This window comes from Fistularia commersonii, chromosome 10, assembly GCF_037954325.1.
Source record: "Fistularia commersonii isolate RoL2024-O1a breed Wild chromosome 10, RoL_Fcom_v1.0, whole genome shotgun sequence".
In the NCBI taxonomy this organism is placed as follows: domain Eukaryota; kingdom Metazoa; phylum Chordata; class Actinopteri; order Syngnathiformes; family Fistulariidae; genus Fistularia; species Fistularia commersonii.
The window spans coordinates 4731288-4758108 of record NC_141293.1 but is presented as its reverse complement, the minus strand read 5'-3'; the positions used below and the strand labels follow the sequence as shown (position 1 = coordinate 4758108).

Genomic DNA, 26821 nt, shown 5'->3' with positions numbered 1-26821 from the left:
GTCAAGGTGTGTGAAGCAGGGGGTGAATTTTATCTTACTTAACCAGACCCCATTGAGATTGGAATTTCAACAATAGAACAAATGGTTGTATGTCTCTGTAAGTGGCCCAGAGATGGATCCAGGGTGAACTCCGTTTGTCACCCAATGACAGCAGGGACAAGCTCCGGGACGCCCCACAACCCCGAGTTCATAGATGAATGAAGTGAGTACACTGTTACCCCATTTGCAATCTAAACCATGACTTTCACAATCATTTGCTTGATGTTGAAAAGTAATGGTAGTGGTGGGTCTACATGTGCTTCTCTGGTTTCTTCCCATCATAAGTGACCCTACGTTGCCCGGATGTGAATGAGAGAGTGAATACTTGATGGTTTCTGTACATAGCGATTGATTGACGACCTTTCCAGGGTGAGCCCGGCCTCCGCCCTGCTGATAGCTGGGACATCGGCAAGGGATGGGCTCTGATCCACCGAGCACCATGAATGACGAATGTTTGCTCCGACCGCTCAAGCGGTCAGGATGGAACAAGGTTCAAAACACCAATCTAATAAAACTACGCCAGGCTCATTTTAAGAGAGGGTGCCACCCCCAATTAGAATATTGGTGGTTCGATTCCCAAGAATCCATCCGTGTTTGAATGGATAAATGTGATCTGGCGTAAACAGGTGCGGTTCTCTCTGGGAAGGTATGGGGGTTGGTGTTCCCCTTAAACAACACCAGGTATACAGACATTTCTTTCAAGATGGATTTATTGCCGTGGTCTGAAATAGCAATACAACAGAACCATCAGTAATCCTGTACATCAGCGAACCCCAACCTTTTTTGTACCAAGGATCGGTTCTATGCATGAAAATGTTTCCGGGTACAGGTTTGAGGTGCGAGGTTCAAATAATGAGAATTTTTTTCAGTTCACAGTATTTAATCTTAATACTGCCATTACTCTATATATTAAGCAATTACAATAATTTTGCACAATAATAAAAAAAAAAAAACTATAAGTAAATGAAAAATAAAGTTTCGTAGCTTCATTAGCTGGCCGTTCACTGCAAATAAGGCATAGCGGGCGCGGAGGTTGTGTATCACCTGTTGCGATGAACCTACAACTTATTTAGGAAACTTGATATTTTCTTTTAAATGCAGTTTTCATTTTGCTGGCAGTCTGCGACACTTCTGCGAAGTCATCGTTTGCTTTTTTCCTCCCGAAAAACTCTTCAGTGACTTTGGCTTTTGGCTCATTTTTTTCAAGGGCTAGCTTGTGGTAGCTAATGTGTAAAATGGTACAATGGAGTTAAGTGCAGCAATAAGGCAGAAACAGTCGTTTTTCAAAATAAGATCCGGAACGTCTAATGAAAAAACTATCATTTGTACCAAGAAAGATTTTTTTTTTTTCGCGGGCCGGTAACAAATCATCCGCAGACCAGGGAAGCAGGCATTGGAGGTACGTTAGCCACTGATGTTTGAGAATGCTTGAAACGAAGGAATCTGAGAGCATAAATGAGCGTTTGCTATAACTTAATGTGATTTGCAGTCAACATGATGTCAGTGTTCAACTTCAATATTAACCATAATTAAACTCAACTTCTGTCATTCACTGGCAGAAATAAACCAAGGAAATCAGGTAAAAAAAATTGAATAACAGTTAAATACACAGAAATAAAGTTGGCTTTCTAACAAAATGAAAAGGGAACCTCAAGGTGATGAAGATACCGTTTTTGGGGAGACCATTCATCAAACTACTATTTCCAGGGGCTTGCTTTTGGTCTCTTTTTACAGAATTGACAACGAGCGGGTGAAATTAAAATCTCTGAGGATTTTAATCAACTAAACACGACCTTATCGAACTATTTCAGAAAAAACATCATAGTGGGATTCATGGCTGGCTGCACTTCCTGGAGGCTCAATCAGCCGTCTGATTAAAAACACGCAGATAAACACACTATTCAAAAAAAGGTGTGTTGAATGGACTGAGGTACATTGAATTACATAAAATAGCAACTGTGATTGTATGTATGTGTGTTTTACAACACGGAGACATGGTTTCTCTAATTAGGCAATTTCTTGTAACTGCCTCCTAATTTGCGGTTGATTCTCAGGTATGCTCTCTCCTGATTTCCAGTCAAAGCTTCGTGGGCGACTAATTGCGAATTCAGGCCTGGCATTTAAAAGGAACCACTTTTAAAACAATCCAGCTTAATTGCCGAAGGGATAACAAAAATGGCGATTCATACATTTCTGTACATCCGTAAAGAAAATTATTTTTCTTTGTACCCCCTTCTATGTATGTAAATATATATATTTGATTTAACCATTTCATTATATATGCATATGATATATTTATCCATCCACACATATGTATATGTAGATGTATATGCATATGTGTATGAATATTTTCATGTTTATGCATATGCATATGCATATGTACATGTATATTTATATGTATATGTATGTATTTACACATAAATATATATATATGTATATTTTAGATGCAGCTCATATGTATATAATGGGATGGATACATTTTTTATTTTCTATTTTATTTTTATCCATGTATGTATATGAGATACAGTTCATAATAATCAATGAGATTTATTACATGCATATAAATAAGACCTATATAATACCTACATAATACACATATATATATATATATATAATATCTTACTTCAGTTCTTTAGCTAAATATGGTTTGCCACTGTGTTATTTCTACTTTTATGAAGGACCCATAGGAATATGCAATGTCCCTTCACTTTGTATTATCAAGCCATCATGGTTATTTTTTTCGTTAGAAATTCCAAAGAACAATTGAAATGCTTGAAAAAAAAAAAAAAAAAAAAAGAAGAAAAAAAATATCAGCAGCTGGTATAAACGAGATGTGTAATTATACTATTAGTAAAACTTTATCAGCAGGATGTATCTGAATTGCCAATAGCTCCCTGTTCGGAATGTTATGAAAGTGCAAAATACAATGAAATTATGAGGTGAAAAAAAAAGAAGCTGCAGCTTATTAAATCACACAAATTCTTTATCTTTGCCGGCGTTCTCGAAGACGGCTGTTAGTAATGTTTCCCCGGAGAGGAGAATGTAATTAGTGTATTACTTTCCCCGATGCAGACAGCTACAGATAATCGATGAATTTTTAATCAGAGCGGCTTTAAATCCCGGGGAGGGGATCTCACGCTAGGACGCGGGCATGTTAATGCAATAATTATTGCCCAATAATTAATAGTGTTCCCGAGCATTTTTAATGAACGTCAAGGTTAAGCTCATACCTCGCTGCTATAATTTAATGATGACCACGTCGCCGTGGAGGCTTCGAGTTTCTAGATGCACTGGGCGCTCCTGCCGAGTCGACTTTTGATGCCGTGTCTGAGGCCGCTGTGTCCCTCGGACATGAACGCAGGAACCGCGGAACCGAAGGTTGAATGCTTTATTGATTTACAGGGTGTCATTATTCTTGCGTCGGTCCAGACTTGGATTTTGGCGTTGCGTTTTAAATAATGTGAGGGTTTTATTCACTTCTTCGATAAATGAACAGTATCTGCTTTTTTTATTTGCTTATTTTTGATCTGTTTTGTGGTGAACATCCCAGCTAATCCATCTGCCTTCATTTGACATTTTTGGTTGTGATCAGTCTCGCAGTGTACACTATATATTCGCTCACCCATTCAAATTATTGGAATTAGGTATTCCACTCACTTGAGTGGCCACAGGTGTATAAAATAAAGGCATTGCAACTGTTTTTACAAACATTTGTGAAAGAATGGGTCGTTCTCAGGAGCTCAGTGAATTCCAGCTTGGAACTGTGATAGGATGCTACCTTTTCAACAAATCCTGTCCTAAATATTCCACAGTCAACTGTCAGCTGTATCATAAGAGCATGGAAGTGTTTGGAGTGACAGCAACTAAGCCACGAAGTGGAAGGCCACTTAAACCGATAAAGCAGATGCTGAGGCCCATCGTACAAAGGGGTCGCCAACTTTCAGCAGAATCAATCGCTACAGACCTCCAAACTTCACGCGCCCTTCAGATTAGCTCAAGGACAGTGCGCAGAGAGCCTCATAGAATGAGTTTCCATGACTGAGCAGCTGCATCCAAGCCACATATCTCGTGCAATGCAAAGCATTGGATGCAGTGGTGTAAAGCACGCCGCCCCCGCATTCTAGAGCAGCGGAGACATGTTCTCTGGAGTGACGACTCGCACTTCTGGCAATCTGATGGACGAGTCTGGGTTTGGCGGTTGTCAGGAGAACGTTACTTGTCTGACTGCGTTTTGCCAAGTGTGAAGTTTGAGGGCGGATTATGGTGTGGGGTTGTTTTTCAGGAGTTGGGCTCGGCTCCTTAGTTCCAGTGAAAGGAACTGTGAAAGCGTCAGCATACCACGACATTTTTGAGAATTCCATGCTCTTAACTTAATAGGAACGGTTTGGAGCCGGCCTTTTTCTTTTCCAACGTGACTGTGCACAAGGCAAGGTCCATAAATACATGGATGACAGAGTTTGGTGTGGATGAACTTGATTGGCCTTCACAGAGTTCTAAAATCAACCAGACACAACACCTTCGGGATGAATTAGAGCCGAGACTGACAGCCAGGCCGTCTTGTCCAACATCAGTGTGTAACCTCACAATTGCGCTTCTGGAAGAATGGTCAAAAATTCCCATGAACACACTCCCGAACCTTGTGGACAGCCGTCCCAGAAGAGTTGAAGTTGTTATAGCTGCAAAGGGTAGACTGACATCGCATTGAACCCTATGGATCGGGAATGAGATGTCACTTTCGTTCATATGCAAGTTATGGTAGGTGAGCGAATAATTTTGGCCGTAGTGTGTATATTTAGCAAAGTTGCTATTGATCCTAAAGGTTAGAATGGGCTCCGAATCCTCAGCTCTCCAGAGGAACTCCTGAGTTAAACTTCCGCTTCGGAGGCTCCTCAGCGGCTGAACTCAGCAAGGTCCCTCCGAGATGGAGTTATAAGTCTGGCTGAGGGACGCAGGCGATGACGGACGAGCCGCTGACAGCAGAAGGCCGCAGCCACGCTTGCATATCCCAGTCATCCATTTAACACGGAGCTGCCAGCCTGGAGCGGGGAAATAAGCACAGATTCAATCAGGATTTTATTTTCTTGAATAGTGATTAAATCTACGCACGGCATTAAAACGCAGCAGAGGGCGGCTCCGTCCGATCGCTCAGTCCAAACGTTCCAGCCCGGATGAGCAGTCGAGCAATTTGATTTCCCACTTTAAGTTTATTTCAATGAAAATGCTCTCTTAAATTTAACAGAGCATAGATCAAATTTAAAAAAAGACATTTTAAACAGTCTTAATTGTTTCTCGAAAGGCCTGTAACTCTGCACATACAAGGGTTGGCTCTCTGTCTCCAAGTAGAACAACTTTCTGCCAGTGTGGAGGAAAATTAGGTAAAGTGTGGTGCAGGAGGTGGAGCAATCGTCTTCGGAAAAGAACATTTCTGGTTCGATTCCCGGTTCCTCCTAGTGAGTCGAAGTGTTGTTGAACAAGACGCCGAACCCCTAACTGCACCCGTACTGCTCATGGTTCGTCCATTGTTAATTGCAAATTTTCCTGCAAGAGATTAATAAAGGATAGATTATTATTATTCAACTCCAAGGTTGAAATCACTCTCAAAAAAATATCAAAAAGACTGAAAATAGAGGAATTAATATCTCAGTGTTTGAAGCCTTATTGCCTAGTTCTTATTAGTGCGTGTGTGTTTGTGTGTGTGTGTGTGTGTGTGTGTGTGTGTGTGTGTGTGTGTGTGTGTGTGTGTGTGTGTAATCACTAATCTTAGGGGCAAAGACTATCACCTGTTTACAGACGGTAATGATATTCTCTTAATCTTGTCCACTCCAGATAATAATCCGCTACTACAAACATTATCTCACGAAAACAAGAGAGAAAAAAGTATATAAACACCTTTTCTGACCTAAAAAAATAGACTTGGGAAAAAAATCTTCAATTTTAAATGAATTTAATTTTTTTACTTTCTGGCTAATTCAAAAACATTTTTTTTACATTTACCGTTTTAATAAATTAGAATAAGAAAAACATATTATATAATATTTATAATAAATTAGTAGTAATTTCAAAAAACATCATGTTTATATGGATTTTATTTTTTTCATACTCCAAAGATTTCTTTCAATTTAAAATAAAGATTCTTGAAAACAAGAGTGGTTTGTACATTTACCAGTTTAAAAAAAAATATATTATGAATATTTTAGATAAAATAATGGAGCAAAACTTTTTAATTTTTTTTTTTTTTCATATCTAAAGCAACTTTTAGTTTCCTGACATTAGATAATTCAAAAAAAAATGTTGCTTTATTTGCACATTTATCATTATTCAAAATTAAATTATTCGTATTTTTGGATTGCAATTTTTAGAATTTTTATTCCAATATTTGATTCTAGTAATAATCCATTTTCAGCGAACGTGAGAAAGCGTCACAGCAGTCCATTTCCTCCTCGGAGGTGGTGGGTGTCTTCGTGACAACCACGTCTTGAAGCTAAACTGCGGTTTCCTGGAAATCCCAAAAGCCCAGAAAAAAGTTGTCTTGTCTTAATACGTGTCATTCGGAGTCGGAAGAACGGCGACCGACCAAATGATAGAAACCGCCGCATTGTCTGGTCGGGATCCTGTTCTTTTGACGAAAAGCAACGCCCATGAGAGAAAATCCCGCCTAGGCGCGGCACGATGGATTTTGTTTTCCAGCCAGTGACATCATATTAAGCAAATGATCAAAGGGGGCTTACCCGTGACATGGCGCCGCTTCCTCTCCCCAACTTGGTCTTGCATTCATTCACTTAAGTAAGTTTAATCTCATCAAAACAAACCGAGCATATTAACTTCAATTAGGTAAATCTCCCATTTCAATTTCAGAGTGGGCTTACTGCCGCCCTTATCAAAGCACAGCAAAGGGCCATTGTTGAAGATTCGCCGCTAATCCCCCACGCTCCAGTAAAGTAAAATAATAACATATATAAAGTACACACTAAGATAAATGGCACAACTTCCACGCCGTCCTGTTCAATTAATTTAATCAGTGTAAGTCCTGGTGCTTCGACATTAATCTTCAAAAAAATTAATCTTCAAAAAAGGAAATTATCAAATGCATTTGTTTCAGGCTGTCATCCCCACGCTCCCCTGCCAGTACATTGCTCTCCTAGTAAATAAGTCTCGTAAAGTAAAAGCACTGTCACGTAGTGAAAGTGTGCCCGACGCTGGAACGTGTTGATGTTTTTTTTTTTTTTTTTTCTTAATTTCTTTTCTTAATAATCGTCATGTCTGTGGAGGGTTCGAAATCTTCTTGTCTTGGTAAATGGCTGGTCCAGGTTATGGTGGTTTGTTGTGTAAATGGTAGAGTTGATCTGCAGAAACTAGGTGAAAGGGGCCGTTATGCTAATAGAGGTGTCATTCGCTGGAACAAAAGAGCAATTTGGTGGGATTACCTGGATTGGAATGTGAAAAGATATAGACGTATAAGGCATACAAAGCAGTGAAAACCTGTTGGATCACATGAATTGAGGTAGATGCGGAAGTTATCAGGGGCTTGTTCTGGTGGTGGGTTTGGAGGTCGCAGAAGGTCCTGGTCCTCGTGTACAAATCCATCTTAGTCTTGATCCCAGCACGGCATTGTGCGTTTGTGAAAAGTTGTGTCTGAGGCCCCCTCCTCTGCTCAAAGGTGGTTTGTCAGTTGCTTTTTTTTAACCCAATATTTTATGTAGATTTTCTCTACATCAATATGACGGGTACATACACCAGCCATAATGAGATGACATGAGATAAAATAGTAAGAGAAATATCAAGGTGAGAAAAAAAGAGGGGGGCAAAAAATTATTATATATTATATTTATTTATAAAAAAAAAAAAAAAATCTAATCCACATAGGTGAGCTATAAGGATATGTCGCTTATGTCCGGTGCCAGTCGAAAACTCTTTTGAGTCCAACTCAATTGACAGATACCGATCGTTTAGTAAAGATAGGCCTCTGAAGTCTTAATTGATATGCAATTTTCTCCATCTGGTAAATGTTCTATACTTTTTTGATTCATATATTATATGTTGGGGGATCTGGTTTCCACCACCTGATAGTTATGGCTTTTAATTCTGCTGTGAGCAAAACGTTTAAGAGTTTTTTTTCGTCCTTAATGTCTATAGGGGTTGCTCCTTATAATGGAGTTGTAGGGCTATGTGGAATATCTTGTTTGAACACCGTTTTGAGGGCGTCAAAAACCCCCTTCCAAAATAAACTTAGTTTCCGGCAAAGCCAAAATATACGGTTGTGGTTGGCAATATTTTTACCACGATTCCTCCAGCAAGAACTACAAGGTGTAGGCCCCATCTTAGCTATTACATCTGGTGTTCTGAAAAACCTAATAATTCCTTTTTCCACTTGAATTCCCTCCAGGAGTTTGAATTTGTGGTCCAGTGTGCCTCAATGCATATCTCCTCCCAGGTGTCCACTGATACGTCAATATTCATTTCCGCCTCCCATCTCTGTCTTTTCTGTTTCGACAAAGAATCCTTCTTTGACTCCTTTCTGGAACCATTTGTCTTGTCCGGCCAGAAAACGGACATTGCTGTATTTTAACTGTTAATAATCTTCATTTGTGCATTCATCGTCTGTATCGCTCAGCTGTCATTGGGCAAAAGTTGGGGTTAAATCCAAGAATCCTCATATAGAGATACAATGTTTGGGCTATCTATAGTGGTCCTAAGTCATCCAGGTCATGGTGAATTCTTGTCGAAATCTTCATGTCGTGGCAACGGGACTTGAATTTCTTCTTTTGAAGACATTTCATTCCTCACCCCAGATGCTTCTTCAGGTCAGAACTGAAAGCAGAACTGAAGAGGCCTCTGGGATGAGGGCTGAAACGTCTTAAAGTGAAGAAATACAAGTCCACTGACTTGTATGTCTGACTTGTACGTCACAAGATTTTTTGGGCTGTACAGTGTCTCCAGTGAACTCTTTATGTGTTTTTGGACTGTTGGAGAAGCTTGAGGAACCCCGTACATACACCAGGAAGAACTTGCAAACTCCACGCAGAAAAAGAAGGCCTTCCTGTTGGAATTGAACCAGAGATCTCCTCACTGTGAGGCTGTAACACAAACAACTGTGCCTTAGACAGACACAATGGCTAAATCGAAAATCGTTTCTCCATTCTGAATATATTTCGGAAATTAATACAGATTTTTACATCGGTATAACAAAGCCCTCCAGGGTAGCTAGCCGGTGGATAAAACAAGCGAGGTGGATAGAACCCCTCTTCTTGGGACGCATTCACAGCTCATTGAGAGTCTCTGGGTTTTTCTGCGAATTCTTTTGCGAGATTTGAATCTCAAACATTTTTTCCCCCTTTATTCTCAGACTTTTTACTCGAGACTGAATCTTTGAAAATCTGTGAAATCTTCAGCTGTCTTTTAGAATTGTATCACATTTGGACTATTGCCTTAATTTGGAAGTAGAAGGTTTCAGTGAGCTTTTGTGGCGACGCCTCTCGGGTGATTAGGACATCTTACCGAAATCATTCCTATCGTTTTGAAACTCTAATTAGAGTAATTGATTTTGTTAAATTTAGACTTCTACTCCTCTATGTCGTGCTTGGGTGAAAGAGCTGAAGAGCTACTCAGAACAACTTCTCTGGAGTAGCACCTAACAAGGTCAACAAGGTCACGTATCGTGTTTGAATGACCGCCGAGGTATTAGGGATTTATTTTGGTTTTGTTTAGCAGGCAGGATGCTCTTTTGAGCACCCCGGGAAAGAAGCGATGCAGTGAAAGGATTATCTTCAACTCGACCAGATAGGGACTCGCCGCTCATTACCCAAATCTGCAAATTGGCAATTTTCATCCCACAAGTCTGGTCTTTGCTATCAAGAACACTGGAACAGTTTCCGGCCCGCTAGTGCCCCCCCCCCGAGCTCGGAAACAAAACCAAATAATAATTGAACCAGAGAACCCGATAAGACGTCGACTCTGACCCACTTCCCCTTCTCCTGCAGCCCCTGAAGCTTCACTGTGAGCTCTGCAGCATCGTCTCCAGCTCCGGACAGATGCTGGGCCAGGCCGCTGGCCCGCTCATCGACCGCTCCCCGTGCATCTGGAGGATGAACAACGCGCCCACGCGGGGTTTCGAGCACGACGTCGGCCGACGCACCACCCTGAGGGTGGTCTCGCACACCAGCGTCCCCCTCCTGCTCCGGAAGCCCCAGTACTTCTTCGGCCAGGGCAATGACACTGTCTATGTGGTGTGGGGGCCGCTGAGGAACATGAGGAAGGACGGCAAGGGCATTGTTTACAACATGCTGCGGCAGGCGGCCGAGAACTACCCCCAGGCGCGCATCTACGTCACCACAGAGGACAGGATGAACTACTGCGACATGGTCTTCAAGAAGGAGACTGGAAAAGACAGGTGAGTTGAACCGAAGGGAAACGCTAGTTTCCCCGGCAGATTGTCTGTTTTCAATCCTGACACTTCGGCTTCTGCTGTCCTTTTCGTGTCTAAAAGATCAACCCTATTAAGGTTAATGGTCTGCTCAACGATCCCTGCCTTCCTAGTTACAAATCCTCCCTTTCATCCGGCGTTATCAAAGTGAGTTGCTTTACTTCCCCCGCTGAAGAGACATTGCGCTGGAGTCCTTTTTCTGAAGGAAGGCTTTCATGAAGAGCCTCAGAAGTGCACGCCGCTTGGCTTACAGACGTCAGCCAAGTGCTGGTCTTGGGAAATGGAGTGTAATGAGGTAGCACGATCCTGGCAGTGTTTCTGAGTGTCAAAGTCGAGGCCGGTCTCGAGACTTCCGACGGCATCCTGGAACAATCTGACTCAACAGGAATCGAAATTAACCCAGGTTCGGTTAAAGAGGAGGTGCAGGGTAGCACCTCGAGTTGTCCTGTGGCACGGTATCGCGCTTAAACTTAACTACAGACCAGCCAAGCTTTTTTTTTCTCCCCTTTTTCGAGTCAATTCCCCTTGGACGGTGCGAGGTTAATGACTACGAGAACCGGCCCTCCAGGCTCTATTGTTTTGCACAAACCTCATTTCTCAAGCTCGCCTCCATTCACAACCGCAAAGCTCGACACCGCTGTCTCTCCCACACGTCATCAAGACCTCTCTTCGCTTCTTAAGAGGATTAACATGTTCTGGTATAAGCATGGCATCCATTCCATTTCAGCCCCATTGTCCTGCTCCCATTCAGTAGAGCGGGGGTTCAAACTGTAATACATGTAAAGCATGTTGAGCTTCGCTCAGCTGTTTCTGAAAGATCCGCTGTGTATAAGCTACCATGTGGGAAAGCTCCCGGGCCACTGAGCAATCATTATTGATCTGAAACAATGAACCACATCTGTCTAGTCTATGATGAGTGCTCAGAAACGTCCCCGTCTCTTCATTGTTTTCATTGGCTTGCAATAAGGCTGCATGGATTTCAACAGAGCGGAAGCAATTAGTCGTTTTTTTTTGCACGAGCATTCTTAAACCTTTCCTTGGCATTGACGGATTTTTCATTTTTTCTTGAATATTGTCTCGCAACCCAATGCTTTGGTTGTCACCATGGTTCCGGTATGGGAAATTAGGTCAGCGAAGTATGGCCGTGAATATGCTAGTTGAAGTTTGTAACAGGATGCTTGGGCCTCTTCGACCTCTCTTGCCAAATGGTAGTTTGGGCTCCAGCAGTTTTGATAGTTACCGCAGAGAACCACAGAAGCAGGAATACAAAGCATGCCAAGGCCATTTGGGGGAGAAAAATGGCGGCTGCCGCCTAACTAGCCACCACCCCTGAATATTGTGATATAAAGAAGCCAAAAGCCCCAATGTTTGCTGAGAATAAGATGTCTTTGTGGGGCTTCTAGATTTATCAGCCTTGTGGTTATCTTAAATTCTACTCCTGTTAAAATGAACTATGTTTCCTAAGATTTTCCCTCGCTTTAACAAAATCTGAGTTAATTAATTCTGCCATTCTTACTAAAGGCAAATCATTTTTAAACAGCATTTTTTTCTCATATATATATATATGTATAACCTGCTCTAGTTTTTTGTCTCTTTTTATTGACCTAATTTTACAGACGAGCTACTTAGTTGGACAGACTAAGAAGAATAAAGGCCCTTTTTTCAAGACATTCAGAAGAGTTTTTTTGTCCTTTACCATTCGTACCACTTTCTGGAAATCTAAAAAAGAAATAATTGCGGTAGAGGAGACCGGCTTATATCAGGGATTTTGTCATTTAATATCAGGAAGCACCATTGCTGACCAAAGGTTCTTTTGTTTTCTCAGTGTGTATTTAAAAAAGGAGTGTTGTGATAAAAGTTACCAACATTTCACTTCTTGTTCAGTGTTTCAGCTATAATTTGGGGGCGTGAAAAATTTTGTAATGTCAGTGTGGGATTCTTTGATGCCACGCAGCTTAACAATTTTTTTGCTTATTTGTACGCGTATATTTGTATTATTTTTATTGTATAGCTCGTCTTCTGATAACTTATTTCTGCTTTCTTTCAAATTTTCTACCATGAGGAGCTTGACATACCAAATCAAATTCCTGTGTGCATCCTACATTTGGCAATTAAAGCATTTAGTTATTTAACATTAAGGAGTAGTTTTATTCATTTTACATTATATTCGGTTACATTTAGTTACATTCATTCTGTTACTGCTACATGTGGCCCTTTGAGGGAAACCATCATGCTGATGTGGCCCTCAGTGAAAATGAGTTTGACACCCCCGATCTAAGAGATAATTTAAAGAGAGAGATGCAAATGCCTTCAAAATGACGCCCGCCATCTTAATTCGTCGGTTTCGGAAACCAGTTATCGGAAAAAAAAGGAAGAAAAAAATCCAAACCGAATCCATTTCAAACCAAATCCATTTTTCCTTTTTCTTCTCCCCTGAATTTATTTAAAATTTACAGCCAACTAACCTTCTTTCAAAACTTTCATAGGAATATTTCTTCCCTCTCAGCTGCCGGGGATAATCATCATCTTAACCGAGAAGGAACAGCGGTTGAAGGCAGGTTTAATTATCTAGAATGCCGCAAGGGTGCTAGAACTCGGCGCCTCTGCTTCGACTTGCTGATCCGGAGGAAGCTGGCAGGAGCAACTGCCTCATGGCCGCTCATTTTTAAAACAAAAGGTCTGCTCGGTCGCTCGGCCCTCTTCTCGGACCGTGGTGAGGAAAATTAAGAACGGCGGAGGTCGAGGGCCTGCGGGAAGACTTCCCGAAGCCCTCCTCAGTCGGCCGCCTTCCCAGGCTCCGGCCCATTTGGACCGGAGCAGGGACAAGGCTAGCAAAATAAACCGTCTGCCCTAATTCCGAGTGAAAACGCTAATCCTAAGCAGGTTTTAAGTGGAATCGAGACACGATTAAGCAGAATCATGTCGGTATCAGCGCACATTTTAAATCTACCGGATTTGTGTAAACGTTATTTAGATGGATGAATTTAAGGCCGGGATCGACATGCTGTCACTTGCGCCAGGGAAAGGCCTCCCCTCAGGTGCTTTTGAGGACCTCCCCTCCCCCTCGTTGTGAGCATGCATTGCCGGGGCGATGACCTACTGGCCAAAAGAGCAATAACACAGATTGCCAAGCTGTTTCTAAGCAAGATGTAATCCCCCCGAGACCTCATTAAACTGGTGTACAAAAGTTATCGAGTCCATCGGCTCTCTGGCTTGTTTTTTTCATTTTCAAATTGTATTTTCACTCGGGCTCATGATCGCACATGAAGGGCTGATTTGTGCCCAACATCTATTACGTTCATTTTCTTGCGGGATTCTGAACCTTTTTGGTTAGTTGCGGAAACTGGTGAGCCGTTAGCCGCTGTACGTTTAATGGTCTAACTGAGTTTCCTCTTTTAATGTCTCAGAATGTACATTGTCACCTTCTCCTCCGCTGTCGCCATGTTTGTTTTGGTCCGGAACAGAATGATGAGCTCTACGCTGCTATCTAGTGGAGCAACTTTTTTTGTACCAGGCACCGGTTTTATGCATGAAAATGTTTCTGCGGACCGGTTAGAGGCGCGGGGGTTCACAGTATTGAATCTGAATACATGGATTACACTTAATCAGCATTTACAATAATTTTGTACTATAATATCAATTTATCACAGAGTCAGTGGGAGCTTGCTTCCCCGCTACTAAACGGTCCCATCTGGGAGCGATGTGAGACAGGGACGCTTGAATTGTGTTACATATAGCCAGTCTACTCTAGTCTTGTTTTAGTGCCTGGTACTACAGAAAACCCTGCCTCACCAAGATACGTTTGCTTGTTTCCTCCTGAATAAAACTCTCCCACAACTTTTGCTTGTGCGGTATTGCTGTCAAGGACTAGCTCTTGGTAGTTAATGTGTGAAATGGCGCGACAGAGTTAAGTGCGGCAGTAAGGCGAAGGTGGAAACAGTCGTTTTTAAAATTAAGATCTGGACAGTCTAATGAAAAAACTGTCATTCGTACCAAGAAAGAGTTTCTTTTTGGATCAGGACCAGCACGAAAGGTATGTCGGCCAGTGACGTTTGATGGTGTTCGAAACAAAGGCATCTGGGAGCAAAAATGAGTCATTGCTATAACTTAACAATGTGATCTGAAGGTTTTTGTTCCGCATTTTCCAGACCATTGAGCGCACCTGAGCCGCACCGGCTAAAAATAACTAAATAATATATGTGTACATATATAGGCCGCAGGTGTCCATGTTGTAACATGAGATATTTACACGGAAACATAGTTTTACCTTTTAATTAAATACATACTGGTAATATCTACAACTATGTACGTATGTACCATGTTTAGCAACAACTGAGTACTCTGCAAGATAGGAACCCGGATTTACCCCCCAAATTACCATATTTTCTGCACTATAAGGCACACAGGATTATAAAGTGCACCATTAATGAATGGCCTATTTTAAAAAGTTTTTCATATATAAGGCGCACTGCATTATAAGGCGCATAGAATAGAAGCTACAGCAGTGGCTGGGGTTTGCTTTATGCATCCACCAGATGAAGCTGCACTAAAGGGAATGTTAACAAAACAGTCCGATAAGTCAGTCTAACTTTATTAATAGGATACAAACCAACGTTCTGACAACTCCGTTCACTCCAAAAAAAGTTAGTGCATTCACAATACAGTACCGCACGCACCAGTACCCTTTACCGGTATTTGCACCGCCTTTGTTGAAAACAATGTATTTCCAACTCCATCCCCAAGAAGGACCGCCTCTAAATACATTGATGTTAAGTTCGCTAGCTAGCGCTGATGCCTTCATTCAAATAGTGACTGTAGAAATGATTCTACTTGCTGCTCTCCTCTAACTGTCGCCATCTCGCGTTGTTTCCTCGGAAACTGTTTGGTTTCTTTACTTGGCGCAGGTCATCTTGTTGCTTCTCTCTCGCTGCTGCTCTATTCCCATGTTCTACTGTGTGACTGAGCGCCTTGGATTTAAACCCTGCGTTGTACGCATATCTCTTGAAAGGAGCCATTTTGGGATCTTTACACACACATACACACACACACACAGATGGAAATGAAAATGCACGCTTTGCAAAGTCATATATCCCAGCATGCACTGTGCGCTACTTCTTCTACGGGACAAAATTGAGTCGGCGGCTGCTTGCCGTAATTGCGAGACTTCTTGTGGCTCAATATTGATCCATATATAAGGCGCACCGGATTATAAGGGGCACTGTCGGTTTTTGAGAAGATTAAAGGTTTTTAGATGCGCGTTATAGTGTGGAAAATAAGGTACCTAGAAATTGCAAGAGATTGCAAAGATACAATCTCGTATTATGCCACAAAGAACCGACTTTTCAGTGATAACCTACAAATCTGCACATCGCCTTGTAAAGAGCAATACATTTTCCCAAAATAAAAGAACATACAGTTTTTACTTTTGGAAAAAAATGGCAATGCATCTGCAAAAAATGTCCTTGTTATTCAATTATGTATTTAATTTTTGCGTTTGATTTTTTATGCCATTTTGATTCTTCTTGGTTGTGTATTTACCATAATTTCCGGACTATTGAGCGCACCTGAGTATAAGTCGCACTGGCTGAAAATAACTAAATAAGGTAGGCTGCACAGATAGAATAGGCTGCACTTGTCTACAGTATAAGCCACAGGTGTCCATGGTTTAACATTATTTACACAGAAACCTTGTATTTTACTTTTAATTAAATACATCTACAAATATGTGCTGGAAATTTTCCGAACAGTGCCATGAAACGCAATTTAATTAGTCCAATATGATCACACTAAATATTTGGTGGCATGAAGCTCATTAGTCTCCAAAAAAAAAAAAAAATTTTCGCATCGGTGTTTAAGCCGCAGTGTGAAAAAATAATCCGGAAATGCCACGACAAGAAGATTTTAACAAAATTCCCACTTACCTGGACAACCCAGAACCTCCACAGATAGTTGCAATGCTTTACTTCAAGTTTAATATACACTGTAAGACATTTGTTGGTTAGTTAGCGACTAGTTTTTCTTGACTCGGTGTGTCACTTTTTCACCAAATTCACCATTGATTTCAGGTTCATGACAGGAAGTCCCTGGTTTACGACGTCCTCCACCAACGTCGTTTCCTCGTTACGCCTCCCTCTCCCATAAATATCGAAAGAAAATCTTGTTCTATCATTCTGACATACAGTGTTTGTTAAAACAAATTTCACGTGGGAAGCAGTTGGTGAGCGATATATGAGGAATAGACGGCATTGTTTGCATTTGCTGGTTGTACTTTAGTTTTCCTTCGTGTTTTCTGAATTGTAGGGAACCGACTGTACTGAAAAAATAAATAAATAAAAAAATAAATAAAAAAATCCATATAATGTGGAAGACCTGAGCAGAGCATCAAGTGAATTCAAGACTTGGCAAAAAGAAAATAAATGTATAAAAAATTGAATCAATAAATAAAAACAGCTAGAAATAATGGAGGCAAAGTTGCATCAGGAAATGGTGGAAAGCGGGAATATCTTGCACCATTTTTTGGGTGAATTTGGACCGTAAATTGTATTTATTTCACTTGAATTTAATATGAAGTTACTGAGAATTCATTGTGATATATTTACAGTTTGTTTAAATTCGGCTGCTTCAAACGGAAGGCACTCCTTTTGTCATATGAAAGTATTAAGATTGTCAGGAGACCTGATTTTCAGTGTCAAAATTCTTATCTCACATGCAGCTGCTAATAAATAATAGATGCCAAGAAAACGTTGCAAAACCTTTGGAAAAGTTGTTTGTCCGTTTTGTGTGAACCAAATGTCGAAGTTACAGCGAAGTCCCGTGGAGTCACTATCCACTTTCTCGGCGTTTGTGTCACCGTGGAGATGGCGTAAACAAACCTCTCCACCATTTTGCTGGTCATGGGGTTGACAAGGCATGACCTGCTTTTTTGTTTTCTGGAAACATCGGTGGTGGCGGTGACAACTGGGAAAAAAAAAAGTATGGTTATTTTTGACTGAAAGTTTCCTCCAGGGACATGTGAAAAAAAAAAAAAAACACATTGAAGAGGTTTTGAAAATCCCAATCGTCATCCACAGTAACATTTGTGACCTTAAACAAAAAGCCAAACAAGTAAAAAATGTCACACCTTGCATTTGACGATCCAAAATCCTGTCATTTCTGAGGGTAGTGAGGCGTTTTGAACGCACAACTCCTGAAAACCTGTATTTGATTAAAAAATTTGAAGTTAGTTCATGTGGATATATTTTTCCCTAATTCTTGACTTACAGGCAATCGGTACGCTGCTCACAGCAAGGGCGAATAAAAAACAGGGTTTGATGTGATATACATTTTTTTTTTAAATTTCAGACGACTCAGCAAACAACGATCTTGCAGTACAAAGGAACTTATATTTTCTTTTTGTAGTTTGTTCTTTTTCATTTATCCTTGTCCCGAGATTGTTAAGTTGACTTTTGTTTTTATTATTCTGGGATGCACTTCCGAGTTGCCATGTGCCGCTGCCTCACCCAGATAACGTCACACGGAGTTTTATCATCTAATTATTGAATTCACAACAGATTCAGTGCCATTACTTTCCCAGCAAGTGGGAGAGAGTGAGCTGCTGGGTTTATGCATTTTGAAATAAGGCAAAAAAAATAAAATAAAACCTTTTAGCTAGAGCCCTTCTAAATTTCCCTCACCCCAAAACCTAATCAAAAGTACATTATCCATTTAGATTTAAAGTGGTTATTCATAATATCTCAACTATATAACTATGTGATTTCTTAAAAATTCCTGAAAATCATCCTGTGACACCAAGTAAAAAAAGAAATGCTATGCTCAATGCTAAAAAATCAGGCTATATGTAGCATGATGGCTAGCGCTTCCTCCACAACAAGAAGGTCCCGGACTAGATTCCCAGTTCCCATGTTCTCCAAGTTTTCCGGTTTCCTCTCGTGGTCCAAAAACTTGCAGACGGTTCACTGGAGACTGTGAATGGTTGAATGTCTCTATTTGACATGTAGATGAGAAGATGAATGGCTGAATGTCTGTGTATGCAAAGTGAATGAGAGGATGAATGGATGTATGTCTATATGATGTAATAAAGTGCAGTGGGTGATGGATGTACTGTATATCTGGCAAAGATGTGTCAATGACAGAGAATGTGGTGTGTCTGTATGACGTGTGGAAGATAGAGTGAACTGTAACAATAATAATAATAATAATAATATTCAAACATAATTTGGAGTATTATTAAAACACTACTACTACTGATAATAATAATATTATAATAAAAATAATGATAATAATAATAACAATAATATGTGGAAATGTGGCGCAACGCATGATCTTTCATGGCATGAAGGACCCTGGTTCCGACAAGGAACCACTACCACTACTATTACTAATAATAATAAAAGGGCCTTTATATGTGGAGTTAGTATGTTTTCCCCATATGCTGCAGGAGGTCCACATTAGGGGCCCTGAAAAGCCCAGACATATGGATAGGAGAGTGAACTGTTGTAATTTTACTAATACTACTACTACTACGACTACTACTACTACTAATAATAATAATGATAACAATAATATTCCAGAGTATTATTTCAAATAGATTAATAAATAAATCGATAAATAATATGGTCTTTCGATGTGGAGTTAGCATGTTTTCCCTGTATCCTGCAGGAGGTCCATTTGAGGCCCCTGCAAAGTCGGGACATGTGAATGAGAGAGTGAACTGTTGCATATCTCTATAATGCGTGGGTGGGAGGGAGAATGGTTGTATTTGTCTGTAAATGTCCCTGTGATTGCCCCCTTCCACCCCCCATAGTCTGAGTGCAGCATTAGCGGTGTAGCTAATACATGGATGACTGAAAATATCAGTTTGTAGCCTGGATTCAGGCGTTTCTGTTCCTCCTGACCTCTGAGTGATGTCCCGGGCTGGAATCCAGTGCCTAGCATCGTCTAATCTCTCCTCCTCATCCGTCCTCTCGTCGTCCGGTGTGTCCGGCATCGGACAAAGACGAGTGCACCTGCAGGGCCGGGATGACAGACGCTGAAATGTATGATCCCAGTAATTGCGCAGTGCGGCTGGAAGCCGCCGGTGCCGAACCTACCTGTTATCAGCTCTACCTCCCGAGCTGCAGCCGTTGTCTGTCGGATGCTATCGGCCCGTCGGCCCTGTTAGCGGCAGCAGATAAAGGAACTTAAAACGGCGGCGTACTTAAATCACGCTGTCACTTTACAGCACTGCCAGACGGTCTAGCTCGACCCCCGATCCCGGCTGCCCGGCCAGCTGCTCCGTCTCGGCGTTTTGTGTTTTCCCCCCTCATCGGAGGCCATTATCATTCATCCCCTCTGCACGCCATAGCACAGAACAAAACCCACCATAGGAAAAAAAAAAAAAACATTAAAACTTAAAGGTCATCTTTGTAGTCTTTTAGAAAACATGTTATTGCCTTTCAATTTAGTGTCCCATTAAAAAAAAAAAACAAAAAACTTTTTTTTTCTCATCGTGCTTTTGCTCCGAGTGATGACACCGATTGCAAGAGTAAAGATTTTTTTGATGATAACACACCAGGGGCCTTTTCAGCACAGGATCGCCGAGTAAGGGGAAGAAAAAAAAATTAAAAAATAAAAGACAAAAAAAAAAAAAACTTCACAGGTGACTTTTAATTACAGCAGAAGCGTTCGGTAAAAGGACGTTTTTTTTCCAATTAACCCCATTTAAATTTTGCCAAATAATGCTGTAAAATAAGAAAAAGAAAACCCGAGAGTCCTTTATCATTAAAATTTTTCTACATCCCAGCTGTGTTTTAGGATTTAAGCAAAAAGAGGAGATAAATAACCTGTCATTTGGGCTATTTTTTCCCCTTCTCCTCGTAATCAAGCTCTGCTGCGAGGAAACTCAAACGTGCGGCCAAATCGACCAATTAAGAGACATTTTTAATCGGTTTGACGACACATGTGGATTACTCCTAAAACTGTGCCGCGAATTTGTGACTTTTGCACACACACACACACGTGCGCAGCTGTCGGAATTGCATCCGCACTGAATTTAAAGCAAATTAGTTTATCATTGCCTTAATTTCCCACTTTTCATAAATAGTTTTCGCCCGAGGGCCATTAATGGAGCCGTGTGAGTGTCCGTATAATGATGGGTTTCATTGTTTGCCGTGTTTGGAATTGTGATTATAGTTGATCGGTGATCGGTGATGAATCCCCTCCCCAAACACATACACACTAAAAAAGCTGCCAGTATAAAAAGCTTAAAATTAAGGGGCTGCCAATGAATTTTTAAAAAAAGAATAGTAAAACGTGGTTTTGACACTCGACTCATGGAATACAATTTTTTTTTTATATTTTTAAATTTAAATGTGTAAAGACTATATAAAAAGACCCTACATAAAGATTATATATATATTATATACATTTAAATTTATATAAAGTAAGAAGTACAGAAAAGGGTCACAGCTCTGTTAAAAACTTAAATTGTTTTTAAAACTTGAAATTATGGTGCTTTAATACATTTCAGTACTTGCTCATTAAGAGTATAACAAGAAAATGAAGACACCAATGTAATTTTTTTTTATATTTGATTTTTTCTGTTTTTACCAGACATATAGAGGAATTGAGAAGACATTTCCCGCAATCCCATGGTGTCATAAAATTAACACTATAGAAACAAAGTGCAAATTAGCAGTAAACTGCACTGTTACATTATAAGTTGACATTAAACTATGAGGTAAGTATAAAATGCACCCAGATACAGACTGATATTTGACAGCATGAAAGAATAGCAGCAGAGGTTTTTTTTTTGTTTACAGTTTAGTGCAAAGGTCAGTAGGTAGCACCATAATGGTGTACGGTGCAATAGTAGCATGATGTCTGTGGAGGTTCTCAGTCATCCAGGTCATGGTGAATTCTTGTTGCAATCTTGTTGAAATATTCTGGCCAGAGAAGACAAATGGTTCAAGAGATGAGTTTTGTCTTTGTCAAAACAGAATAAACCATCTCTAAACAGAGGGGACCTGAGACACAACCTTTCACAAACGTATAATGCCTTACTGGGATTAATACCCAGACGGATATGCATAATATCTTATCCCCCTTCAAATAAAAATTCACCAATGTTTTTTCTTTTTTTTTTTTAAACAGAATAAGTGGATGTTACCAACAGCCAAAATGTCAGATGCATGTCTTTAAAGACATTAGAATGATGGTGCATTGAACGAATGCCAGACTCGAAAAATACATCATCTCACAGGGTCTTGTGGAAAACCTATATTCCTTTACTCTCAAGTTTGATAGAGAGTCAGAAACAACTTTAAAAAAAAAAAAAAGACTAAATTAAAAGAAAAAAAAAAAAAATCTTGAGAGAAAGTGAAGAGGAATGCAGATCCGATCATTAAAAGGCTGGCTGAAGCCTCGGGTTAAGTAGCAGTCAAACTCAAGGACCCAAAGTGGATATTTCATCTGCATTTCATCATGTGGGATGAGTCAGTCTGATGGCAGATGAACTACCACTCGTCGGCCTCCAAATATATGTAAAATTCAACTTTAATCTGTTTTTATTAGCGTAAATGTCACGGCTGTGTAATCATGCTTCATAATCTTTCCGGCTTTCCACTTCACGGGAATATAAGTACTCCTGGCAATCAGCGTTCACTCACCCTAAAATAGTGACGGTTGAAAACGGAAACAGCACTCCATAAAATAGCTTCTCCTCAAGAAGCACTGCAGAGGAGGAATCTCGTAAATATTTCGAATTCCCTTTGTTTTTTTTTTTTTCTTTGAGGAAGGGGTGTAGAGACGCACGGAAAACATTGGTGGGGTACCTTAGCGCAATGAGTGATGATTTTACTGGTTTAAAATACCGCAAGCACCCAGCGGAGCGGGTGAACGTAATCAGATGGATAAAACCTGATCTGATCCAACATATCTGCATCACAAAAGGGGGAAAAAAATAACCAGGCCTGCGCATTTTCCCATTGCGTGCAGCACTCAAGCCGTTTCAGACTTTGCCTGTAGGTGCTGGCTCATAATTCTATTCCAGGAACAGATGCCCAAAAATGCCACGCATCATCTGCCTCACCAGTCATGAGGCTGCTGCTCGGGCAAAGCTCCCCAGAACATATGATAAGCAACCAAAACAAAAATGAAATTGGGACGCAAATTTTTTAGGATTACGACAGATAAAAAATACACAATATAGAATAAGAAATTAACATTGGTTCATCTGGATGCACAATGTAATGAAAAAAGCAACCAAGAAGCTCAATGGGCTGTAGCACCTATGAAGACTCAGGAAGTAAATAGCAGCTAACATGTCTGTTGAGGTTGTCAGTCATGGCGAATTCTTGTCAAAATCTTCTTATCTTGGAAAAATTAAAGATGCAGAATTATTAGAAGATGAAGCAAATGTCATTATGTTCATAATATAAAGTGATTTTTTGGGATGGAGCGGGATAACGTGCAATTTAACCGGAAAGGGGCCGGAGGCAGGTGTAACGTTAGCAACCACGCTGAGCGTGGCAACTGGGCACTGGGATCAAAACCAAGACGGATTTGCACACACGGACCAGGACATTCTGCATCCTCCAAATCATCAGGAAAGATCCACCATCCAACCAGAGCCGCAGTTCATGTGATCCAACAGGTTTCACTCCTGTCTTTACCTTTACCTATTCACGTTACAATCCAGGTAATCCCAGAAAGTTGCTCTTTTGTTCCAACGAACTGCTCCTCCGTTTACATAACAAGCCACCATAAACCAGACCCGCCCGGAACCCTAGCAGTTATATTCGGAAACAGAATTGAAGAAGCCTCTGGGATGAGGGGTGAAACGTCTTCAAGTGAAGAAACAAGTCCAGTTGCCACGGAAAGAAGATTTGGACTAGTAGCTAGCCAGATACTTGGGTTCCAGTGTGGATCACTTACACCGCAGAGCGGAAGACCCTGGCTTGGCTTGCTGCTCCCTTCAGAACCCAGCACAGGGTTGCAGGACTTAAGGGCAAGGAAAGCTGGTGGCTCAGAAAACGGCCATTAGTGGACGGGGGATTGACGTGGCCGGGGACTGAGCAGTAATTCTCAGACACTGGATCAATGAAACCTCATCTCGCAGTGCCTTAAGGCCAGCTTCCTTCCCAATACATAAGCCCATTATGCCATTCATTGGTTGGTCACAAATACCTCTGAAATATTAATTTGCCTTGTCTGTGGAGGTTCTCAGTCGTCCAGGTCATGGTGAATTCTTGTCAAAATCTTCTTGTCGTGGCAACTGGACTTGAGTTTCTTAAATCTGAGATGTTTCAGCCCTCATCTGAGAGACTTCTTCAGTTCTAATGACCTGTGGGGAGTTTCCCAATATAACTTATAAAGGTTTTGGGGGAGTCCAGGTTATGGTGGCTGAACCAGAGTGTCTTTCATTGGAGACTAAAGAGCAACTTTTGGACACTACCTGGCTTGGACTGTAAAAAGGTAAAGCCAGACAAAGGAGTAAAACCTGTTGGATCCCTTGGACTGAGGCTCATGTGGAAGTTATAGGAGGCTGGTTCTGGTGGTGGATCTTTCCTCGTAGTTTGGAGGATGCAGAATGTCCTGGTCCATGTGTGCAAAATCCGTCTTGGTGTGGATCCCAGTACCATATTATACGTTTGTGAAAGGTTGTGTCTGAGGCCCTCTCCTCTGTTCAGAGATGTTTTTTTCTGTTTTGACAAAGATGACTTCTTTGACTCCTCTCTTGAACCATTTCTTCTTTGGCCAGAATACAGACATTTCTGTCTTCAAAAAAATGGTGCTTGTCCTTCAGGTGGAGCTGAACTGTGGAAATTCAAGTCCAGCTGCCATGGCAAGAAGATTTTGACAAGAATTCATTTACCATGTTTTGTCACCTCCTGTTTGGGGTCGCTGGTTAAATGGGTGTCTTTCCAGTCTAAAGGTTGCCGGTTCAGTTTCCAACTTATCTTGTATGCATGGCGAAGTGTTAACAGGCAAGACACTGTCGCCCCCCCCCCCAATGTTGCCCTCCGTGGTGAATTGGTGAACAAGTGTAAAGTATGCATGGTCTCATGGTCACAAAAGTGCTACATAGGTAGAGAGCATTCAGTATCCTTGTGTCACAGTGGAGACAGAACATACACCCAAGTGCAACATAGTGAATAAACTGAAACAGAAAAACGTGCTGACAAAACAGAGGACGTGAAGACTGGGTTGACATGGACTTATTATATACCAGTCACAGGAATGGCTTGCTGAATGTGAAGACCATGAGTTTTTATTTTTCGACAACAAAGTGTGAAATGAGAAATAATAAGAAATTATACCTTGTACGAGGCTGAAGCTTAACAAAGACGGGATGCTCCCCTTTGTTGCCGATTCAATTCAGCCTGCTTTTACCGTCGGAAATGGCCTCCAGCTTAATCTTTTGGTTCAATATTCAAACTCCTATCTGACCCTGAATTATTCCAAACTGAGAGTGGAGGAATGCGGCAGAAAACACATTTCGTCGCAATTTGGTTGATGCCATCTGTGCCGGCAGTGTGTTTGAGCAAAGCGAAAGCGAAACCGAAACGACTCTTTGCCGGCACCATCTTTTTGTTTACCAAGGATCGTTGTATGTGACTTTCTATAATTGCATTGTGGACTGATGACAAGGGGAGAGCAAAATGAAGATAACATGACCAATGCTGCTGGCGGCGCGTAGGATGTACGAGACGGAAACACAGTGTTCGCCACAGTCCCACAAAACTGTAATTTCATGCTTATCACAAGGGGCCATTTAAAAAGAAAGAGCAGTGGAAGATTCATGGCATTTCTAACAGCATGAAGCCACAACTCCCCCAATGCTGCTCTCTATCCAAACTAAGAATTCATCTCAGAGCGAGAGCCAAATGACATTACCATTCAAAGCCTGTTTTCAAAGCCTGTAATTGCTGTAAAATGACAGAGAAACTGGAAGCGCAAACAAGCTACGACTCTGGGGTTTGGCCGTTCATTAGGTCAAGAGCCGTCAGTTCAGGAGAACCAGAGAATCGTCAGTGTTGCAGCCTAGAGGAAAAAACATCAGCGCCTTTCTCTGAATCTATTGTCGTGACCTCGTCTGAGAGAGAAATTGGGTTATTGTAAGAAGAATTGTCATCTAAAGGCAAACTGCGGTCCTTTTTTTATGTAACACCGACACTGAGATGATGTTTGAAACACTATTAGCACATGCCAGACATGGTTTTGGCTTTTAGGTTCCAAGTAATCCTTTCTTCTGGAGTCGTTCACTCATTATCTATAGTGCTTATCCCACACATAGGGTCTCAAGGGGGCTGGAACCTATCCCAGCTGTCTTTAGGCGAGAGGCAGGGTCTCCCCCTGGATCGATCACAGGGGTTCACTCTTCTGAGCAATTAAGGGTCTCCAGTGAACCTACTGCATGTGGATCCATCACAAGGCCTCATATAGAGGCATACAAGTGTTCACTCTTCTGGGCAATTAAGGGTCTCCAATGAACCTACTGCATATTTCTTGACTGTAGGAGGAAACCAGAGAGCTTGGAGGGAACTTGTGAAAACTCAGGATAACATGTAAACGCCACACAAAAAAAACGCCCCTGTCATAAACCCCCCCCCGGAATTTTTGCTGTGAAGGGAAATGCTAACCGCTGTGCTACCGTGCTGCCAATGGTGCATTCTTCTGTAGTCTCAACTCCAAACACAGGCTGATGCATTGAGATTTATCCCAGGACAGCATCCTTTGACAGATCGATTATCCTACTTTTTAGAAATACAAGCCAGCCATATCCTGGTGGCTTCCTTTGCCTGTCCCCAATAGTTTTCAGTACTTCAAAACAGGGAGCATACAAGTGTTGCGCTGTTGCCGACAAGAAGCGGTGCAAAAAGAGAAGCAAAGTTTCACCTTAGCCGTGCAGAGTTAATGTATTCCATCGTTGAGGGATAAAAGACAGTCAGCTCAGTTTGGGACAGCTGGAACAGCTGCAACAACTTGGAGGCACCTCACTTGCTATTAGCCGATGGGTTCCTCAGGAGCTCCGTCACATGACGGGTGGCGGAGTAATCTAATGCCGTGACTACATGGTAGAATTTCCAATGTCCATGGTAGAATTGCCATGATTCCGCAGGGGTTGATTTGCGTCTGGATGTGCTGACACCATGGACAGTCTTTGCCATTCTGGCCAAAACTGCAAGTGTAGCGTAGCACTGAGTCTTCCTTCCAAGCGAAACACAGGACTGCTTCACGGCAAACCACAAACACCTTCATAACACCTCAATCCCTCTTGCCAATCCCTCTTATTCTCACTACATCCATAAATCTTCTCTTTGGTCTTACTCTAGTCCTCCAATTCCAGCATCTGTCTACCACTATATTCACTATCCCTCTGTA

At 41.3% G+C, this 26821-nt stretch overlaps 1 protein-coding gene across 1 annotated transcript in view; it reads left to right on the top strand.

Moving 5' to 3' along the window:
• st6galnac3 (ST6 (alpha-N-acetyl-neuraminyl-2,3-beta-galactosyl-1,3)-N-acetylgalactosaminide alpha-2,6-sialyltransferase 3) overlaps positions 1-26821 on the top strand; it is a 152206-nt gene that overhangs the window by 58222 nt on the left and 67163 nt on the right. Inside the window, exon 3 of the mRNA XM_086153401.1 lies at positions 10017-10426. Coding sequence (XP_086009527.1) covers positions 10017-10426 — 410 coding nt within the window. The remainder of the gene's footprint in view (positions 1-10016; positions 10427-26821) is intronic.